The 21,012-nt window shown below is 39.7% G+C and overlaps 1 protein-coding gene across 2 annotated transcripts; it reads right to left on the bottom strand.

Annotated features, from left to right (window-relative positions):
- Positions 1–350: 350 nt before the first annotated feature.
- Positions 351–20,135, bottom strand: LOC117827239 (phospholipid phosphatase 3-like). Of its 2 annotated transcripts, none has more exons than XM_034703774.1 (6): positions 19,756–20,135; positions 11,120–11,274; positions 4,390–4,670; positions 4,239–4,296; positions 3,919–4,095; positions 351–2,317 (listed from the first exon to the last, which is right to left on the bottom strand). In XM_034703774.1, exons 1-6 carry the CDS (start codon positions 19,892–19,894, stop codon positions 2,189–2,191), a joined length of 939 nt encoding a protein of 312 aa, XP_034559665.1. In that variant the 5' UTR covers positions 19,895–20,135; the 3' UTR covers positions 351–2,188. The 2 variants fall into 2 exon arrangements, with proteins under 2 accessions (XP_034559665.1, XP_034559664.1); XM_034703773.1 differs by lacking the exon at positions 11,120–11,274 and adding an exon at positions 9,231–9,388.
- Positions 20,136–21,012: the final 877 nt, after the last annotated feature.

Genomic DNA, 21,012 nt, shown 5'->3' with positions numbered 1-21,012 from the left:
TGGTTCATTCAGGTTCTGCGTGGAGACTAACTGGTCTACAAGGATAACACAAAGAATTTCAGGGTAATTATACAGCTTCTAAGCATTCTCATATGTGAATGTGCTTTGCCTCTCTGGCATGCTGTCTGTGTGGAGTCTATATTATTCCAGAGAGCCATTGGGGAGAGGGGTTAAAGCCTGGAATGTACACTATTTCCCCACAGGAAGCCGAGCATGGAAGTCTACTATTGCCCCACGCCCAGATCTCTCCATCACACGCAAAGTTGGCCAGCTACTGAAAATAGTCCAAATTCAAAGAACCTTACTCACGTTTGACGCAGAGAATGAAATAAACATCGCAAGTACGCTGCTCTTGATCTTTTGTGCTTTATTAAAGACATTTTATCTTTGATACATCTTACTGTTTCATTGTACAAAATTTCACAAGACATTACAAAAATATTGAAAAGCATTTTTTTTAATAAAAATGTACTGAAGCCATCTGCTGTGAGAGCTTTGTTTTTCATAAAACTTCGTATTCACAAGTTGTCGACTTTACCGGAGGACATTGCCAAGTGTTGCCTCTTTAAAGCAGCATGTTTTTACATTTACACAGGTCTCAACACAAGTCATAGTGGGAGTTTCTTCATAAGATATATATTGTTTATATACACTGATACAGGATTGTACAACATATGGCAGCATGAAGAATTTTCCATTGCTGTGCAGAGTAGATTTACAAGGCATGTATATATAGAAAAAAACGAATTCCTATACAAGTGTCAGATCAAAGTCTGTCTCAGTCACTCTTAACTGAGTTAGGATGATGTTTTTAGTAAGTGGTTAAAAGATTGTGTTGTTTGCTGATGATGCAAACATATCTGCATCATGATTATTTCAAAATTCAAAGTGATGAGTTGTATCTATAACAAAGTAGAGCCTCATTTCAGCCATATTATACTTTTATAGGACTTGATAAAATATTCAGCCAGTACAATGTGCCAAAATAATGAAGTGTTTATCTTTTTGCTTGTGCTTTAATACTGAAAGCTTCCATAAATATCCACAACTCCAGTAGTTCCCTCTCTTTATATGAAACTATACCTTTATGCTTGTGCAGCATAGAGTTTATAACAATGATTCATGACAGTAAAGTAAGAGTATTGTGTGTGATGCTCTGTTTCCACAGTGTCTCTTTCTCTAGTTACATGTGTCTGTTGGAGCAGGTGCCTGTTCCCTGGCTGAAGAGAGGCACACTTGTAGGCTATAAACACTGAAATATATAGACATGACATTAATACACACTGGCATGCTCACAGAAAAGCCTCACCCACACACACAGACACACACAGGAGTATACGTAGAGAACACACATCCACTCTCACACACTCTGACCTAACACCCGTGAGCACCCGTCTGGTACATGTAACAGACAGTCATTTCATTAAATGGCTCAGTGGGGGCTCGTCCTAGCCAGCAGAAAGAGGCCCACATCCAACACATACACGCTCGCCGTACTTTCCACCTACTGTAACTTATGTGCGCCTTCTAAGGAACACTACATTATGGACATAATAAAAAGCATACAAAGTGTTACAAAGCTTTTCAAAGCTTCACTTCAGGTCATTCAAGTGGTGACAAACAGTACTGAGCTTAGCTAAAATAGTGCTATAAATCACATACTGTACAATTCTTATGTTTGTAATAAAACCAAACAAAAATCCTTCGTGAAATCAAGGAGCTTGTTTTTTCGTCGTAATTAAGTCCCATGCTGGATGCAGCTGAGGGGAGAAGGCACAAAAGCCACACACAGCCGTGTTTACAGCTGCCCTTTCTCAGTTTTGTTTGATTTCAGTCTTTTGTCCATGAAAAGGTCTTGACAGAGGAGAGTCTCCAGTAATCTTCCAAACAGAGGAGGAACAAATATCCCTGGTGCTCTCTCTCTCTCTCCTTTCCCCTCTCTCTTTTTTTTCCACATGAAAATGTCCAAAGAGACACGAGGAAAAGATGAAAAATTCCATGGAGAGAGCAGAGCTTACTCGACTGTTTTCCGTCGCCTCTTCCTGTCCTCTGAAATGTTCAAGACATCATATTTGTCTGCATTATCCAGGTTTGTCGGAGTTCATGTCATCCAGTATCGACCAGTGGCTGTAGTAGTGATTTAAAATGGCACAGGTCAGGATTATGTACAGTCAGTTTGCAGTCTTCTCTATGCTATGATGAGATGGTTGCTCCGCTCTCTGATGTCTGCAGGAGGAACAAGGTCTTTTTTCACAGGGGTGGGAATTATGGTAGAACGTCTACCTTTGAGCTTGAACAAATCAGAGACAAAGAATACCTGGAGAGGGAATAAAGAAAGAGAAATTAAAATTAGTGTTGGGAGCAGAGGTAGATTTGAAAATTGACTCACTATCAACATGTGACCTGTAACAAACGTAGTAAAAAGGGGGATTTAATAAATCTATGTATAGCTACATTGCACTAGCCTATTCTCACTGAAGCTAGCTTGAATGAAGAATGTTTTCATGTGCTGTGTTTACATGTACTTTCTTTGTTCCCATAGTTTCGTGTCATTTATGATAATTACACTTCATTTCCTTTACATATTAAAAATGGTGTTCCTCAAGGTTTTGTATTGGGTCCTTTTCTTTTCCCATTTACATATATTCTCTTTACAAAATATGTAACTGTAACTTTTTTTGTAGAATCTGTTGACCCTAACAATTCATATAGCTGTCATTAAACATTTTTATCAATGGAATGTGGACATTTGGGTCATTTTGCCTATACTTCACATCAGTCAAAAATCTGCGCCCTTTCACTATCCTTTCGGACATTTATAGTAAATGGATCAAGCCTGTTTTTACAAACAAAGACATTCATATTCAGGTGAATTCAAACTACCAGTTTCAAACACTGAGACTTCATCACTCATTCACGTATGTCCTCAAAGTGTCCATCACTGTGTCCTATTATTTATTGCCTTAGCTGTAAGTAAAACCTCAAAACTTGAAGGAAACTAGACAATGTAGAAATTCTTGAAGCTGTTTCACGTCTCCTCTGAAAGGCTTCTTCAATTCTAAACAGACTGGTGGACGGAGCTAGCAAATATAAGCATCTAAGAGTCGTCAGTATGCTAATAATATGACCTAGTTCCTGAGAGTCGTTCAGGTCTTCTGTAATTTGTGGGTCGTTTGGGTCACATGATCCCTGGTGTGAGTGTGGCCTTACTTGTTTGGATAGAGTTCAAAGCTGCATTATGTGTTGGAGATAAGTGATTTAGGTTTAAGCCACCATCTCTGTTAAGGGGAGGTTGTAGCTTCACATAGAGGGTATTCCTTGACACCTCTTCTGAGAAGACTGTTGGTTTGAAAGAGGTGTCAAGGAAGCCATCTACTGTATATGAAGCTTAAGACACCCCTTATCTTCAACAAATAATGCAGGTTTGACAACTCACATGACTCAATGCGTCTGCTAACGACCGCATGTGATATCATTAGCATACAACCCTGAGAGGCTTTTTTTCTGGCTCTGTTCTCCAGTGTGGTTAAAGAAGAAGAAACTTTTCAGAGGAGGGGTGAATGGGTCCCCAAGAATTTCCTCTAAGTCCAGTTGTTTTTTCTGGACCAAGCTTTGAATAACCATGATCTGGATGACTGAGAACCTTCAGAGACATGTACCAGAAACTCTTAATGTTGACTCCACTTGATGAAAAGATGCTACCAAATTGATTAACTGAAAAGCGCAGTTGTTCAGCATTTTTATGTCAAAAACCTACAATTTTTATGGAGCTGCTTTGCTATTTTTTTGTCTGTAATAACTCTCATTTTGAGACACATTATAACATGGGATTAATTTGAGTTTGGGAATAACCAACAGCTTAACGACTTATGATCTTATTTACATAAAATCATGTTAATTCATTTTGGAAGAACTCACAATGCAGTAGGCCACCAGGGCTCCCTGAACAAAACCTGCTAGGACATCAGTGGGGTGGTGTTTGTGATCAGAGACACGGGACAGGCCAGTGTAGAATGACATCATGATGAGGGTGAACTGGGTCAGGGGGCGCAGCAGGCGGGCTCCATGCCAGGTGAAACGAGACTGCAGGTAAAACTGTAAAAGGCACAAAGTAGTGATAAGCTACAGAAACAAACATCTTATTATTTATAAGAAGGGGTATTTGTCTTTCAAACGGTGTGTTGAAGTTCATGGTACAACAGAATATTTGTGAGTGTTTAAACTGTTCAGTAACTCACCACCAGGTAAAGCATGGTGTACATGGAGAATGATGCGTGTCCAGAGAAGAAAGACTTCCTGAGGAGAATAGAGGACAATAAAGGATCATTATAAAACAGCTTTCATTTTTACCTCATCATTTATTTCTTATTTTTCTTCTTTGCAAATTACCTGGCCTCCTGGACTTTGCTCTCTGGCCCCTGACACTGGTAATCAGTGATGTACCCCAGGGAGCAGTTGATGGTAGAGAAGTCAGGTTTGCACACATCCAGGAAGTGAGGGCGCATACGGCCCACTGACACCTTGGCGATGTCCGTGAAGGACTGACTGATGGCACATCCGAAGATGAACACGCCCACCTGCTTGTAGAGAGCGGAGATGTAGGGGTTCCCTACGAAAGACTTGGATCCCTCGTTCAGATAGTAGATCCTGTAGCTCTCCCCAATGATGATCTGAAGGAACAGAAGAGAGATGGTAATGTCAAGTCCAAGTCCCCATGTCCACCTTCATTCCAAAACACATAAATTAACGTCTCCAGAGTAACCAGTGAAAATGTGTTAATGCCGAGGGAGCCAAATATTTGATTTGGAGTGGGACAGCTCTTATAAATCATGTTTCTTGGATGGAAAAGATTGTTAGTCGTTTAAGTGTGAGGCTCATATTTCACATGTAATTTAATACACCACCGGGTGTTCTGCCAGAAATTTGAGCATTAGAATAAAAACCTAATTGTTGTGTTATTATGAGGTCTGTTTTCAAAATTCTGACACTCTGCGTCATCATTTTTTTCTCCATTATAACACTTTAAACTGTGAATGCAGATTTTTCTCAGTGTGATTCCCTTGATCAAAGTCTACAGCGCTGTACAATTATAGACTGTATGTATTCAAAGCCTGAAATAGTTCATCAAAGAGCTTTCAAGCTCTTGCTTAACGTCACAGAGGGACAGCGCTAAGCTCTTTGGGAATTATTGGAAATGTGCATCAAAGTGTTTGATTCATCAGAGGCTGGACATCTGAGACTGGGTTCAGGAGATGTCTGCCTTTAAGTTATGAATGAGATCAAAATAGCCTTTTCAGACTCAAAATGTAATTATGAAACTTATAATAGAATTCCCCTACAGTGGTTTGAAAATTCCCACTTTATAGTTAAATGTGATCATCTGTGCTATTTTCCTTCAGAGAGAAAACAGTGAGTCGACGTGGGAGGCAACTCAAACTGTCCGCCATGTATAGTTTTCAGTAAGAGTGTAAATAAACCACAGTCTGAAACCGACAATTGACGCGTAAGGCGCACTTTGGGGGGAGCTGGACAGCCATAACTCACAACAGCTGTTCAAGCTCAAAGAACGCCTCCCCAACCCCCTTCATCTCCTGTTGTCTTCCAGCAAATGAAAGTGTGGAAGAGGAGTCAGAACAAGAGCGTGGGGGAGAAATTAAGAGGAGTGTCAGAGTAGTAATAAAAGGGGAGAGAATGAAAAAGGAGTGTGTGAAAAAAAATGAGTTGTAAGATAAAACAAGAATGTAAAGGAGGAGAGAAGGAAAAAGAAGAAGAAAGGGAAAGGTGAGAGGAGGAATGAGGACTAAGGGAGGGAGAGTAGAGAGGGAGTGGGGGAGGCACCGCTGGTTCTAATCAGCAGAAACGCTGAGCTAGGCGACGTGTCTGATTTTGGTGGCCAGACTCCACCAGGCGCACGTCGGGGGCACGTTTGTTTTTCAGCGCTCCAGCTGTCTCTCCTGAAACAGCTCCGGTTTCACATGGGATGTCTGGCTGTTTTCATGTTAGTATCTCCGTTTCATCAGACATTCTTTCGTGGGGCGCAGAAATAAGTCTCATTCTGGGAAACACTCTCTGCTCAGGGATAGCCTTTAAGGAGATTTAACAAGCTGATAGAGTGTGTTGTTTCCACCATCCAGGCCTTTAGAGCCAGCTCGATAAAGCCCAGCTGCTTTCATGGGAAAGAGGGAAGTGGGAGAACACACATCTGGTTCCCCCATGTGTGAAAGATTCAACTGTGTGAACGAATAAATGAATCGGAGTTGCAGAGTATGTTGCTGTTGCACTGAAACCTCAAGAGATAATCATGGGGGGTGATAAACTGATTTGTGACTCATGCCAAATGTTTTGTATTCCAAAAGTAGCTCCGCGGTGCTTTCATTTCTTCTCAGAAGAGATCTGAATAAATCAAAATGATGTGCCCTGTTACGTTTCTTAGATCTACTCAGTGGGAATGGAGCACTACATGACCCAGGGTTGGTGTTTCCAGTGTTTCAGGAAACACAAAGGTTGGATGGAGTTGCTCCAAGGACGGAGAGATGGACTGTACAGTCACATCTTTTTTAGGGGAAAGTGATATATCTGGCAAAGATGTCTTGTTTGGGGCCGTCACCACAATTCCACCCTGCCAATTACAGTATTTAACCGAACAACCATTGCGTCAACCATAATTACACGGGGCTACAACTCTTCTCACCATGAAAACCCTTGTGGCCTGAAGCCCATAGTATAGTCTGCTCTCCAAGGGGAGGGCACTACAGGCTACAGGGAGAGATGATGGAGAATCTGTGCCATGAGGCAAGGCATCTTTTCCCCGGAGGTTCTGCTGGGTGACAACTGCGAATGCTTTGGCAGTGCCGAGTTTCACCACAGAGCAACTACAGAGTATTATTAGGCGGGTCTGCTGTTTTGCTTGCCTTTTGCTAACTTATCACCTATCACTCGGCAGTTTTAGACATGTAGGTAATGTAACAGTATTTTTATTTTCTCACTAGAAGTTTATAATTTGCTGAAGTGTTTCAGTCACCTCATACATTGCAGGTATTTGGCTGTTAAACAGTTAAGGGGTTACAAATATAATTTCTATCGTAGCTACTTGGTTGTTAGCAGTTACCCAAGTGATACTAGCATTCCATAGATGTAGCTAGTTGGTAGATAAATAGCTGCTAGCATGTAACAAGCAATTTCTTTGTAATAATGGTAGCCCATTGTCATTACGGTGTTACAGTAGCTTGCAGTCTGCTAATAAGATGCTAACATATATGCATTTGCTAAGTAGGAACTGTAATTGCTAATAATATAAGACTGCTAAGTTCTAACAAGCAATTCTAATGCTGTAGTTGTTGGTTTGCTAGATAGCTTAAGTAAACGTAAAACTTACCTTTTTATTCTAGCATTTAATTTGGAGTAATTTATTTTAAGCCCTGGACTGCATTATTATTGCAATTATTATTTTAATCATTGTTATTTTAATCATCGCTTTAACATTTATTTATCTTATTTAATTATTTATTTATTTATCTATTTCTTGCATTCATCTGATCTTGTTAACGCTACCTTAATTTTAACTTTTCCTTCCACTATTACTTATTTTATTAATTTGACTGTATTGATTTTATTTTATTTTTAAGTATTTTATTTATTATCATGCCTTTTATAATTTTAACATTGCTGTAGTTTTCTGTCTCTCTGTTATTCTGTGAAGCACTTTGGGCTCCATGTGAGAGCTTGAGCTTTTAATTTCTAATGAGTATTTTCTAGTTATGAGCTTGTTGGTTTCTACTTAGTTTTGTTGTGATTAAAGGCACAGTGCGTAGAAATGGGAATATCTAGCGATATCTTGAGGCCTGATTCTAGTTTCAAACGTTCCCTTGGTCACCCCTCACGACATTAGAGTGACGGTGGCCTTAGAGGACAAGAAAATCCTGTGATAAATGATAAGCATGATCCTCTATTTGTCAAGATTTTACTATTAAATAAATCCTATCAATACAGATTACTCTGCGCACAATAACCACTTTCTTCATCTTCTTCTTTCAACTGATGCATTCTGTGCAACCATTAATAAGTACAAAAAGAGGATAGTTTGTCTCTTCTGTGCTAGGGTAGAAATATGGGGGTGCAAGACGGTTTAACTCCAACTCCGTTGTTGGTTCATTTGACCGACTTCTGAGCCTCTTTGTTCTGGACGATCACTGTGCCTCTCCATCGTTCATCCTCCTGGCACTGTGGTTGTGAGTGATATATGGCCTCAGTCATGAGCTTTACAGATAAGTGGTGCTGTCCACTGTTGTGAATATTTGCATTTAATAGCTAAATCTGATTATAAGATGATAACATGTTTTCAGATTTATTTCAAGGGAAAAAACTTTGATATGCAGGTCAATACTTTTTCTTCCTGAAGAGTGGATCCAGTTTTGGTACCAATATCAAGATGTAGGGCTGTGTTATGTTTTGACACACCGATTTGGTAGATGTGCAGACAGATCTTCAACAAAGATAAATGTTATTACATATCACATAAAGGAAGAATCTTTCAGGTTGAAATGATCTGTGTTGAGTTAAAGATAATATGTAACCATTTATCGGTGCTGCAGATACACAATGGAATCACACTTGAAAAAACATCAGTTTATAGCAGACTGAGTTATGACTGCACCTTTGAACAGTGTCATAGGGAGAAAAATGAATTGGAGTTAAAGTAGAGGAAAGGAAATGGTCTACTTTTCAGATTTGAGATACATCCCCACTCTTTTCTCCAAGGAGATTGAAATAAACTACTCAATGCTAAGGTGCTCTAATCACTGGAGTAATCTAGGACTCTCAAAGATAAGCCTTGTTGCTGGTTTTCTTTTAAATCTAGAATGTGTACAAGCCAACAAGAACACAGGTGTGGAGAGATGTGGAATCACTAATCATGCAAGATAATCTCAGTTTACATCTACAATGAGCCCTCTGTCATATAATGTCCTCTGATGGAGTGTGCACATGTGTGTCTGTAGGCTAATGTGAGTTGGCTGGAGAAAAACATGAACACCTGCTGTAAATGTCATCAGATAAACAGTTTAAAATCTTCACATCATTACCATGTTATGAGTTGTTAAAGTGTGGCTAGTATCACAAGTACACGATGAAACACCTAGATTAAGGAGTCAGTGGGTGCAGCGAGTAGTGGTGAAGGCTGCTGAAACAAATGAAGTGATGATGACATTAGTGATCAGAGTGAGGTGACTTACAGACAGGATGGTGATAAGAATGCCAGCAGCGCTAAGCACACCGTCGCTAATGGTATCTCCATTTTTGGCCGGGTACTTGATGGACTCATCGTCGCAGTAAAACCCTCTACGGTAAGGCTGAACAGCGCTGGTCTCAATGACCAAGAAAGGCAGGCCGGCTAGTGTGAAGAAGCAGTGAGCGGCATAGAGAGAAAGAAGGGTGGTGGGGGTGGGTGAGGGAGAGAGAGATGGAGGTGCTGGGTTAATGATATGCAAATAACAGAGGTTGCAGGTACACGCGAGAGGCAACCAGGGAACATCTGGGACTGGATCAATCCACCTGAGGAGGTTGTTAGCTGGAACCAATCGAGACTTAATGACTACAGATTTGTTCGAGGTTTCGGTTTAAGTGGGGTCTTGAGGGCTGAACTTTCTAAGGGCCATCTTTTTGGGGGCCGTACCTACTGCTGAACATTTTCCAAAGCGAACCACAATTATATATCTGAAGCGCCCTTTCAAGCTGCCATGGCTTCCATAAATTTCACCATCAAACAGATGGAGATATTTTTTATGCAAAAGAAAAATTTTAAGTTTTATCAAAACCAGTTTATCCAGAAAAAAATTAAATTACAGGGATTTTAAACAGCTTCTACAATTCAGCTGCAACTTTTTCAAAAATTGAAATTTATTGACCGTCATTAAAGCTCCTGTGAGTGACTTTTGGACTGCATCAATTTGTGCAACCCTAGACAATACTCTGCCTCCTACCTCTAGGCTGATCCTTTACAGCATATTTAAAAGTTATGTTGACTGATGACAAAGCTCATCCTGCCATCTTTTACCATTCAATGACTCAGTATCGCTCACTGTAAATCTTTGCTATGGAAAAAGTAAACAAAGGCTGTTGTGGCAACGTCCTGAAACTCACTTTGTCTGACACCTAACCCTGAGGCAGTGGTTACAGGCATTAAAGATAATAATAAAGAGATGATCCATCCTGTTTTTAATGGTCTCCTTTGCTTTTTTAAATTACATAGAGATATCAGAATTAGTTTTAGGATGTTTTGTAACCAGCTAAAAATTCATCACAGGGACTTCAGGATTTCATCTTGGATTTGCTTTGCACATAATTCCCTGAAAACCCTCCCCATGCTCCAAAGAGCCTCTGCTTGAACTTCGAATTGCTTTGCTAGTGTTAAAGCTAGCATAGGAATGCTCTTATATTAGACAATGTGTCATTTAACTTAACTTGGTGTTACTCTGCTTGTTTTTATTGATTTTATCACATTGTTTTTATTTATTGTGTTTTATTCTGTCTGTAAAGTGACCTTGAGTGTTTAGAAAGGCGCTTCTAAATAAAATGTATTATTATTATTATTATTATTATTATTATTATTATTTAGCTCTGTTTTTGATCGGCTGTGGCAGCTTCTTTTAGGATTCATTGGAAAGTTTCCATCAAGTTTCTTCACATCTTCAGACTTTTTAGTATTTTTCAATTTTACAAGTAAGAAAAATGAGTGTTTATATAATTAACTTAATTTGGATTTGCTTCGTTATCAAGCAAATAGTAAAGTTGTGTTTGTGTGCACCAACTTTATCTTGAAGTACACCACTGGTGAAGAGTGAACTTTCAGACATTAAAATTATGTTTATTTTTATTTAATTATGTTTATTTTTTCTATTCATTAACTTTTATCTCCGTAGTGAAATAGATAAAAACTAATCACTCCACATTTTGAAATCAGTTTGAATGTTTGCAATAACAAACAGTTGCTTTGGAAAATGATTAACAGTAAAACTAGTTTATTCAACCCATCATGTCTTTTTGAGGCGTCAACCATTGGATGTATTGAGTCCGTCCCAACATATGCTCTCTGGTTCTCTTGCAGTACCGCAACAGGACTTACTGAGACCACAGGTAAAGTGACGCCCACAGCTGTGAGCACCGTGTTGGACACTGTGCTGTTCTTATACGTCAGCTTGATGCTGTTGTCATTGCAGAAGAATCCTCTCTGGTAAGGCGGGAAGGGAGACTTGTGCAAAAACACGGCAACAAGCAACACTGTATGGATGGGCAACACATGAAGAGGTCAGACAGATATTCATATAAAGATAGAGACAGCTGCATCAATAGAAATCATGAAGAGGAAGACAAAGCACATGAAGGCACAGAGAGAAACCTCACAGTAAAACGAACAGCTTAAAACCTCCCCGAGGACATATAATAAAGTTGTATTTTCTAAACAGACACTAATGCTGTCATGAGAAAATGAGCCAAAATAAAAACAACAATTTGTAGAAATGATTGCCAAAATCAGAGCTTCTCTCCTGATTTAGACTTAAGTGGTTTTTTATGCTTTAACTTAGCTCAGACAGACTGAGTTAGCACTAAAAGGGTGGATGTGGCATATTCTTAAGATAAACCATTGCTACTTACTGACAAGAAAAAAAAACAGAAGCACTATCAGCGCCTTCCTTTCTGTCTGCAGAGGCTTTTAAGTGCACTTTAAAAGGCCCACTTTAAGATGCCTTCAGGGGGTGTCTGCGTCTGATCAATTTAGTGTCTTTCGCCACTTAAAGTGGCAAAAAGATCTTATTTATCTCCAGACAACAAACACAGAGTGGGTGTTACCAAGATGCAAGCCAAAGAGGACAGCTCAGTTTCCCCCATTTACCAAAGGCTCCAAGGGAGGGCTTTGAAATTTGAGTGTGGACGTGGTACCCAGGAGAGGCCTCAAATCTCTGACAGAATTTAGGAAAAACACACTTTCAGAATCACTTCAAAGCAGCGCTTAACTGATGATGGAGCTTTCAAGTCACCCTTTGAATAAAATCTGCGATCTGCCGACACAAAGCAAAACAAACATGAGCGCTCCGTCTCCCTCACGCGCTCTCTTCCTCTGTCTCAAAAGCCAAAAAGCACCGGGGTGTAGAGGTCAGTGCTGAGAGAGCTGCCGATGAAGGGACGGCTGTGGCGGGGTGGGGGGACTTGATTTCTCAAACCAAATGTCAACACATGCTTCAGTTGCTGATCCCCTCAACCCCCCTCTGAATCCAGACGTCCACACGCACACACACGCACACACAGCTGACCATGCCCTTTGAAGGTCCAGCTGGGTTTAGCTCGGGTTACAGACACGGCTCTGCTGCCTGATGGGAGCTGCAGGACACAGGGTTTCCCTCCACATTCAGCAGGACTCACATTATTAACTTTCTGATTCTGACTCTCGCTCTTCAAACAAATATCAGGCCAGGATCAGATCAAAGCCAACACAAATCTGATGGTGAGAGAAAGAGCAGAGCTGTATGTCTGCATGGACTGTAAAAATATACAGAACTTGAAAGTGTGCTGAATCCTGAGAGTCTGATCTCTTTTGTTAGCTTAGCCTGGCCGTGAACAGAACCACACAGACCTTCCCAAAACAAGAACGCCTTGAAAAACAGAAAGAGGGAAAACATGGCTGAAAGTACTGGATGTGAAAAACCCAGAGTCCTGCTGACGTCTATTTACACCTTTAAACACTTTCACAGACCAGGTGACTGAGCTACAAGAATGTTACTTTCAAAACTGATTGATCCACTGACTATTTGTACATTTATAACTTAAATGGAATGGCATCAAAGTGTGAAAAATAGTCAGAATTTTGCAAAAGCCAGTCAGCCTGTCTTTTAGAGTACTTTTTTTCTTGAATTACAACTAAAGGGATTTATCTAGAAACTGTAAGAAAGGACTTGGTTTAGTTCGGCAGTTCATGACAGCTATTGTCCTTGAAGTGGGCGGCCTGACCCATGGCCCTTTGCGACACGTCTAGGCGACTCCCCTATCCTCTAAATAAAAGGCGTTAACCCCTTTCCCTCCCCCAAAAAATAAATAGGATTTCTTTAAACAAAAAAAAAAGAATGATAAGCTCAAAAAAATGTCATAAAAACTATGAAAAATATCCACTTGACTATAAAAAAAGACAACTTTCCTTGGACAAGAATCCTTGAAGGTGGACGGCAGAGGCTAATGGTCAGGGACATTGGGGAGGTAAACTGTGAGGCCCCAGATCGTTTCAAGTGAAGTTTAAATTGTGACAAAACAACTAGTCTAAAACTAAGAAAAAAATTGAAATTTGAGCCTAATTTATTAATCATGGCTAGACGCTGGATCACAGACGGCATGTGAACAGTGTCAAATTGGTTTGTCAAGTGTGGCTAACATTAACGGTGCTAGCACCACCAGCCAGTAGTCTGCCTTGCAGGTCATATCCCCATGCCTGTGCTAGTTGCTGGTTATATGTCAGTTTAACCCATAGACTGTATAAAATATGGACGTATTATCCGTGACGTCACCCATCTGTTCCTGAGTGCTGTTTTGAAGCCAATTGACAGCAGCAGCCATATTGGAAAGGCGGAAATCAACCAGGCATTGTGAAGTAAAGGGGCAGGGTTTGAGCCTCCTAGCCAACAGCTATGTGTTCCCGACCAGGGTTCAAGTCAGTCATGTCCTTATTTGGGCAAAAACTCGTAATTTTAATATCTTCAAGCCGTTTTTTGAACCAGGCAGTAAACATGTTTATTAATGCTGCAAAGATCGTCTTTGTTTTAATTGGTGTGTATGTGGTTTCTGGTGTTTCTGCAGCCAGCCTCAAGCAGACACTCGATGAATTGCAGTTTATAACACTTCCGCATGGGCTTATTATTTTGAGACCGGAGGCTGTCGCTTGGTTTAACCTCACTAAAAACGTAATCTTCATTCTCTTGCCCAAAATACTGCTGAACCACGCCTTGCTGCAAGATGCTATCTGTGCTTGTTTACATCCGGTTGGTAGAGTACCATAACATTACGGTAGTAGCCATTAAACTGAGCTACGATTTCCTACAATAATAAAATATTAATCATTTGTTTAATCAACTATCAAGTGCGATGTTGTCCAATTAATTATTTACTTGACTAAATGTGTACAGCCCTAGTGGATGATTTGATTAAATAAAGTGTCCACAGCTTATGAGGACCTGCTTGGGTTCAAACTTTTGATTACAAAGAAGGGAATATGAAACTATCTCAACAAGACCCTGTCTAGATCTCTTTTCCAGACTACTTGTGTTTTCTCTGCTCAGTCTTCTGACCCCTTCCATCCGCCTCAACACTGCAGCATCAGCATTGCATGCTAGGATTTTCCCCTCCTACCCTCTTCCTCTTTTCCCGCTTTTAACAGGCAGGGGGTGAGTAGGAGGAGGGGGAGGAGGAGGAAAGGGAGGTGGGTTGCTCCTGCCAACAACAACACCAGTCAGCAGGCATGGGTATGTCTTTTGGATTAGCTCACCATCAACCCAAAGACAACAAAAAACAAACTAAATTGATTTTTTTCCCCCTCCCATGTTTTCGGTTTCTAATGTCATCCTCAGGTGTTTTCTGTTCAGCTCTGCCCTGTAGACGTTTTCTTTCCAATCAGCCAGAGAGCTCAGACTGAAAACAAACAAACACTGTTACTGATGACTTTCTCAGCCCTGAACTTTCTCACATCAAAAAAAACTAAGAGAAAACTTATCATTAAGACACACACTTGTTAGAATTTCCTACACTCTGCCCGTTCGCCTTTGCCCCAGTTCAGAGCCGGCGTTTCCATGTAGCTGCAGTTTGTGGAAACTAGAATCAAAGTATAAGCCTCACGCTGAATTAAATCCCCCACCATAGTTTGGAGGCGTATGCCAAAACACTGAGTGTGACTATTAAAGCAAACAGACGCACATTTTCCACTTGCAGGGATCTCTCGGTGTCCAGTGTAGAGCTGTATACATGTCTGAGGTGGTTGTGGTGTATACACAGATGCAGTTGTTTTTACTTGTAGCACCCCTACACATGCTGTCTGTATGTGTCTGTCTGTCTTTGGCCTGCTGCACAACTTATTTTATAGCACCACCTTGGAGGGAATACCGGATGTGCCTGCTTGGGTTGCGTTTGCCTCATGTTTCTTGTGGCTAAAATGGCTTCATTCTCTTGATTTTTACACTTCATTTATTATTCACAAGCACCTGCAACATGTGTGCATTCAAACAGAAATAAGTCATGCACAACACGGTCACATGAAGTGCATGCAAAACCTCAAACAAGTTTTACTTCATGTAAAAACATGAAGAGCCCAGACACCCACCACCAGCTAAAGCGGTAGCTCCATTTTAATAATGGCTTCTGCCATAATGCTATAGTGCTCTACTACCCAGATATAAACAAGCACAGATGACAGATGGCCTCCTGTAGCTCGTATTTTGATACTGCCAAACCGCATTATGACACTAACCTGCAACAAGTTCTGAAGGCTCGTGGTGCTAGCTCTGCTAGTGTTAGCCACACTCAGCAAACTGATTGGTTTGTTTGGTTAGGTTGAATTTACATTTATTTTAAAAGACAAGGAAATCAGTCGCTCAGAACATACCCAACTACAGATGTCATTCCTGTTCCAACTGTTCCAACTGTTCCTTAAATTGAAACTTTGCTATTGTCTTGGAGCTGATTTTTTGTAGCCTGAGATTAAAACTGAAACTAGAAACTGAAAAATAAATCTTGGGGTCCCTTCTGGCTGTTAAATAAATTATCTTTCTTCTACTACCCTTAAAGCTCAAGCAGCCACTCTGACTACTTTCAGTGCTTGAAATTGGACCAAATCCTAAAATCTTTTATGTTTAATAACTTCTTTTAATCCTCAAATTTTAATGTTGTTTCAATTTCTTTAATAGGCTGAATTATAGTGACACGTAAACTTCTCTAAGCACTCGAAACTCCTAAAATGTATTTGTTTAAGTAAACCAAATAAATGCATGAAACCAAAAATTAGGGAGGCACTGAATTGAAAATTCTTGGCCAAAACCAAAACCAAAACACCAAAATAAACTATTATGCCAATTATTAGTAGGGAGACCGGGGACAATTGTACCACGGGTCAGTTGTAACACTTGCACTTGCTCCAATCAGGAACAAGTTAGGAATCACCTGATTCACTCTGCACATGCTCGGTTTAGTTGCAGCTAGTTTGTATAGCAGTTTGAACACGTTGGGTTAAAAGAGCTTAAAGTTATAGACAAAAATGTCAAAAATGTTACAACTGTCCCCGGTCTCCCCTACCATTACATTTATGGCTATGACTGTGTACTAACCTCACTAAAATCAAGGATCTAATTGAACATATCAGACATTTTCGGGCGAAAATTTTCGATGCATCCCTACCAAAAATGTAGGTTCTTTTAGTTTCTCTTTCTGTTTGCTGAAATATTTGAGACATCTTTAAAATCACTTTACATTACATTTTTTTAAATTATTATTTCTGTGAACTGACCATTTAACTGTAGCTGTCTACATGGTCTCCTGTATCACAAAACTTGGAAACAAAGGCGAAACATAAACTGATAAACCACCTTTGACCCAGTCTTGAACCAGGCCAACCACACATAGAAACGCTTAAGGTGATTAGCTGGAAAACATGAAAGCCACCTGCTGGGGCTTAATGGAAACTGAACCTTAACACCTCACGAGAGGTTCAACAAACAAACCAATTTAATTAATTAATTAGTTAACAAAGAAACTCACTAACGGGAACAAACAGACGAACACTAAACAATGACCTGGCAGCTGTTTAACTTTTCTGGGCATTACGGGTCATGATCCAGTTCCACTCAGCTCTAAATGTGGGTACTGACTAATGTTATCTTTCCTGGTACTGATGGTCCACTGGGATCACTGCGCGATGTAACTCGGGATGCCGTAATACGAGAACTGCAATCACTGTGAGAGAGTGGAGGAGTGGTGTTTACAAGTACCAGCCCTCCATTTCCTCCTTGTGGTTGCTTGTGTTACACCACATCTGAAGGCACAAAAACACTGCTGGTTTGCTGACAACCTTCTATGTGGGAAGACTACATACAAAGCATATCATGGGAATTTACCCTCCATTGAGACAAAAAACTAGACTAAACTAAGTATAGCTTGTCATTGAAACATTGCTTAAACTGTAGCTGTTTCATTGAATTGCTAAACAATGGCTGGTGCTTTCCCATCCTGTTGCAACAGTTTTATTTTTGAGCTGAACCCTGCTTGGCTGTCTGCAATGCTGGTCTTAAACCAATGTTGCACAGAACACCGTAATTGAAACATATTTCAATATGACAAAAAAAATGAGTCAAATTATTGATTGGTCAAGGGTTAAAGATGGGAACACTCTTTTAATGAGATTTTGGCTTAAAAACATGGTTTCGCCCACAAAAACAACCTGAACTCTGTGTTAACAGCTGCAGAGCTTCACAGGACCTGTGCTGATGAACATGAACACACTCAAGTCTGACCTTTTCACCACCAGCCTTAATTACTCCACACACACACACACACACACACACATACACACATACACATGTTTGATGCCAGATGTTGAGATCAGTCTATGGTTGAGTTCAAGAGAATTCCTGCTGGTGAGGAATGCGAGCCTTTCTGGAAAATATAATGAGTCAAAGCAAGCAGAGCTACAGTACAGGTGTGGGTGGAGACCAGAGAAATATATATCCCTGAAGGAGAATTTATTAGCTTCCTCTTTACCCGCACTATTTTATTTTGGTGGGGCTGACTTCCACTTGCTGAATTAATGTGATTTTTTTGCCGACAGCTGTTGCAACTAAAAGTGTAGGCTATAGTTGTGTATGGCAAGTTTTTAAACTCGGGGCTGTTTGCTTATTGTTATCACATACCCAGAGGTTAAATATCACAAATGACCCACTAATGCTGACTCTGTTGACAGATATCTGAAAATAATTTGGCAATCATTGGTGGCAGTAGATAGTGTTGCCTTAATTGTTTCATTTTAGTGATGGTAAGCCAGTTAACCTCGGGTATATGTAAGGTATTTCATTCAGTGTATAACCCGATCCAGACCCTTAGGTCAGCAGGTGGAAGACTTTTAAATGTACCCAGAGACAGATCAAAGTCTGGTGAAGGGGGCTTTAGCTACTGTGGTTCTTCTCTCTGGAATAAACTACCTGCTGACCTAAGGCCCATCACAACTGTCTCTACTTTTAAAACAAAACTCAAAATGCAATTGTTTTCAAGAGTGTATGAAAAATATGATGATTGATTGGCAACATTTTCTCTTTGTTTGATTGCTGTGTGTGATGTATGTTGGGTGCATCTATTGTTTTTCTATAGTTTTATTATTTTTCTTTGTTTTTATTCTCAATGTAAAGCACATTGAGCTTACCTGTAATGAAATGTGCTTTATAAATAAAATTGCTTTTGCTATTCATTCCAGGAACGAAACCATTTTTTTCTTTTCTAATGATTTGTGATTAAAATGTAAATTTGTAACACTACAGTAGCTAGCTTATGTGTCTTTATTTTACATGAAAGGTCAAATTTCACATTTTCTCTATTGAATTTGTGCTCACTCAAAAGGTGTAATGCAGGGCCTAAATCAGGGCTGTCAAACATGCGGCCCGCGGGCCAAAACCGGCCCGCCAGAGGTTCCAATCTGGCCCGCGGAACAACTTTGCAAAGTGAAAAAATTACAGAGAAGACATTAACTGCAATTTTTCAATAAAAGTTACTACTATTTTAAATTTGTCCTCTGGGGGTCACATAAAATCATAGTGCTGACAGAGTGAACCAGAACCTGAACAGCACTTTTTTTTTTCTCAAACTGAGAAAATAGATTACTTGCTATTTGCTTAATCCGGTTGAGATTCATAAAGACTTTTTAGAGCACTATAAGATGATCCACTAACTACTAACACTAGCACTACACCCCTGACACACAACACTGTCCAGCAAGCAAACTGTTCATGCTGGAGCTGAGGGGTCCAAAATAATCAACTTTACCTTCTTCATTATTATAATCTATCTGTTCTTTTGCAGTAAACATTACACACTGTGTATCAGGTGAATGGGTAACCTTTGTGTTTGTAGCAGGTTTCAGAGCTTAAAGAGTACAATATTTGACCCACTATGAGACTCATCATGGCAAAAAATACAACAGCTGTTTTTGTAGAAAGATAGTTAATTAAATATGAACATTTTCAGAATGTACTTGTACTTATTTTTGCACTAAAACAAAGGGAAACATTTAGAGTTGTTATTTTATAGGTTATCATGTTATGATTGTACTGGTCCGACCCACTTCAGATCAATTTGGGCTGTATGTGGCCCCTGAACTGAAATGAGTTTGACGCCCCTGGACTAAATGAAGTTAAATATTTCCACTAATGTTTTTATTGATACATTTTAGCCTATCTGAGACCCTGACCCTAATGATGACAACAAAGGGAAAAAGCGACAACAAGGAAAGTAACTTGGTTTCAGAATCGTCACTGGATCGGATGTTCTTTGTGCATTATTGATACATTATTTAACTTGAAGTTGCATTTCTGACAAAAAATATTCCACTGAAACAGAAAGTTTCTCATCCTAATTAAGTTAATTACCGTGTAAGTCATGTAAAGGTACATAGAACACAGTTTGACTGGTATGAAACTTCCTGTAAACGTGTTATTGAGCACGTTTATTCTCACACAATATGTTCCTTACCTAAAAACAAGCAGAACAGATCCACTCCGACCAGTAACTTCCTCCGGCTGTGGTCTTTGCAGTTATTGTTGTTCAGTGAGCTCCCGCCGTTCCTCGTCTCGGCTGCCATACTTTTCTCATAAATCAAACAGCGTTGCATTTAAAACGTGTTGTGAGGTACAAATCAAAGCGAATGAGAGAGTTGTTACAAGTTCTCGCGGTGCTGCATTTACTGTCTTTTTCTATCTACTTCAATTTACAAACGGAGTCCTGAGAAGGAGTAGTCATTAAGCTCTGTCCCTGTTAGTCTGCTGTTAAGAGAATAAGCTCTTTCAAACCACTACTTCCTAACAATCTCGCTTTCTTCTAACTTCTAACCATCCTTTACTCCTTTCCTCCGGGGCAGGAGAGTCATAAGACAGCCTTCCAAGAAAGCCACACCTCCGGCCCCTCCCCTCTCAATTAATGCCATATGCCAGCTCTCCTTCACAGGCTTTCCCACACTCACCTCTGGGTGTTGGGGATTCTCACGAAATTGGTAAGGAAAAAACAGGGGGAATTCACAAGCACAGTCAGCAGGAAAACAATGAAAGAGATTCAAGGATGGGAGATTTACAGGCTACAGAGGGTTGTTACCTGTCATTCTTTATTTACACAGGTTGTGAAATTAAACTGCAGCATGCGAATTAAGTCTGAAGAAACACATTGAAGGGAAACATCCCACCTCAAAAATACAGTCAGTAAAGTTTGGTACCAATATAAATGCAGATGGCAGAGGATTATTTTTAAAATTATTTTTACTATTTTTATTATTATTTTAATCATTATTATTTTAATCATTGCTTTAACATATATTTATCTTATTTATTTATTTATTGTATTCATCTGGTCTTGTTAACACTACCTTATTTTTAACTTTTTTTCCACTCTTACTTATTTTATTGATTTTACTGTATTGGTTATATTTTATTTTTAAGTATTTCATTTATAATCATGCCAGTTATAATTTTACTATTGCTATTGTTTTCTGTGTCTCTGTTATTCTATGAAGCACTTTGGGCTGCATGTTTTTATGTATGAAAGGTGCTGTATAAATAAATATGAGTGAGTTGAGGAGGGATCTTATCAGACCATTCCTCTCTGAGGTTGATTACTAAAAGTGTTGCAAGGTTTGCAGGAGATTAAATAAATACTGAGTGTTCTTGTAGTCCTTTTCAATAACGAAGAATGACAACCCCCTCCCCCCATCCATCATGTCATCCTGTACTTGGCTGACAA

Source organism: Notolabrus celidotus, chromosome 15, assembly GCF_009762535.1.
Source record: "Notolabrus celidotus isolate fNotCel1 chromosome 15, fNotCel1.pri, whole genome shotgun sequence".
Taxonomy (NCBI): domain Eukaryota; kingdom Metazoa; phylum Chordata; class Actinopteri; order Labriformes; family Labridae; genus Notolabrus; species Notolabrus celidotus.
This window is presented reverse-complemented; position numbering and strand designations above follow the sequence as displayed.

Excerpts from the sequence above, each read along its gene's own strand:
- LOC117827239 (XM_034703773.1), bottom strand. The coding sequence starts at position 19,894 with ATGCAACGCTGTTTGATTTATGAGAAAAGTATGGCAGCCGAGACGAGG. Across the intron at positions 4,671-9,230 it reads TTCTTATCACCATCCTGTCT|ATCATCATTGGGGAGAGCTA; the intron begins GTAAGTCACCTC and ends CTGTTCCTTCAG. Across the intron at positions 4,096-4,238 it reads ACACCATGCTTTACCTGGTG|TTTTACCTGCAGTCTCGTTT; the intron begins GTGAGTTACTGA and ends TGCCTTTTACAG.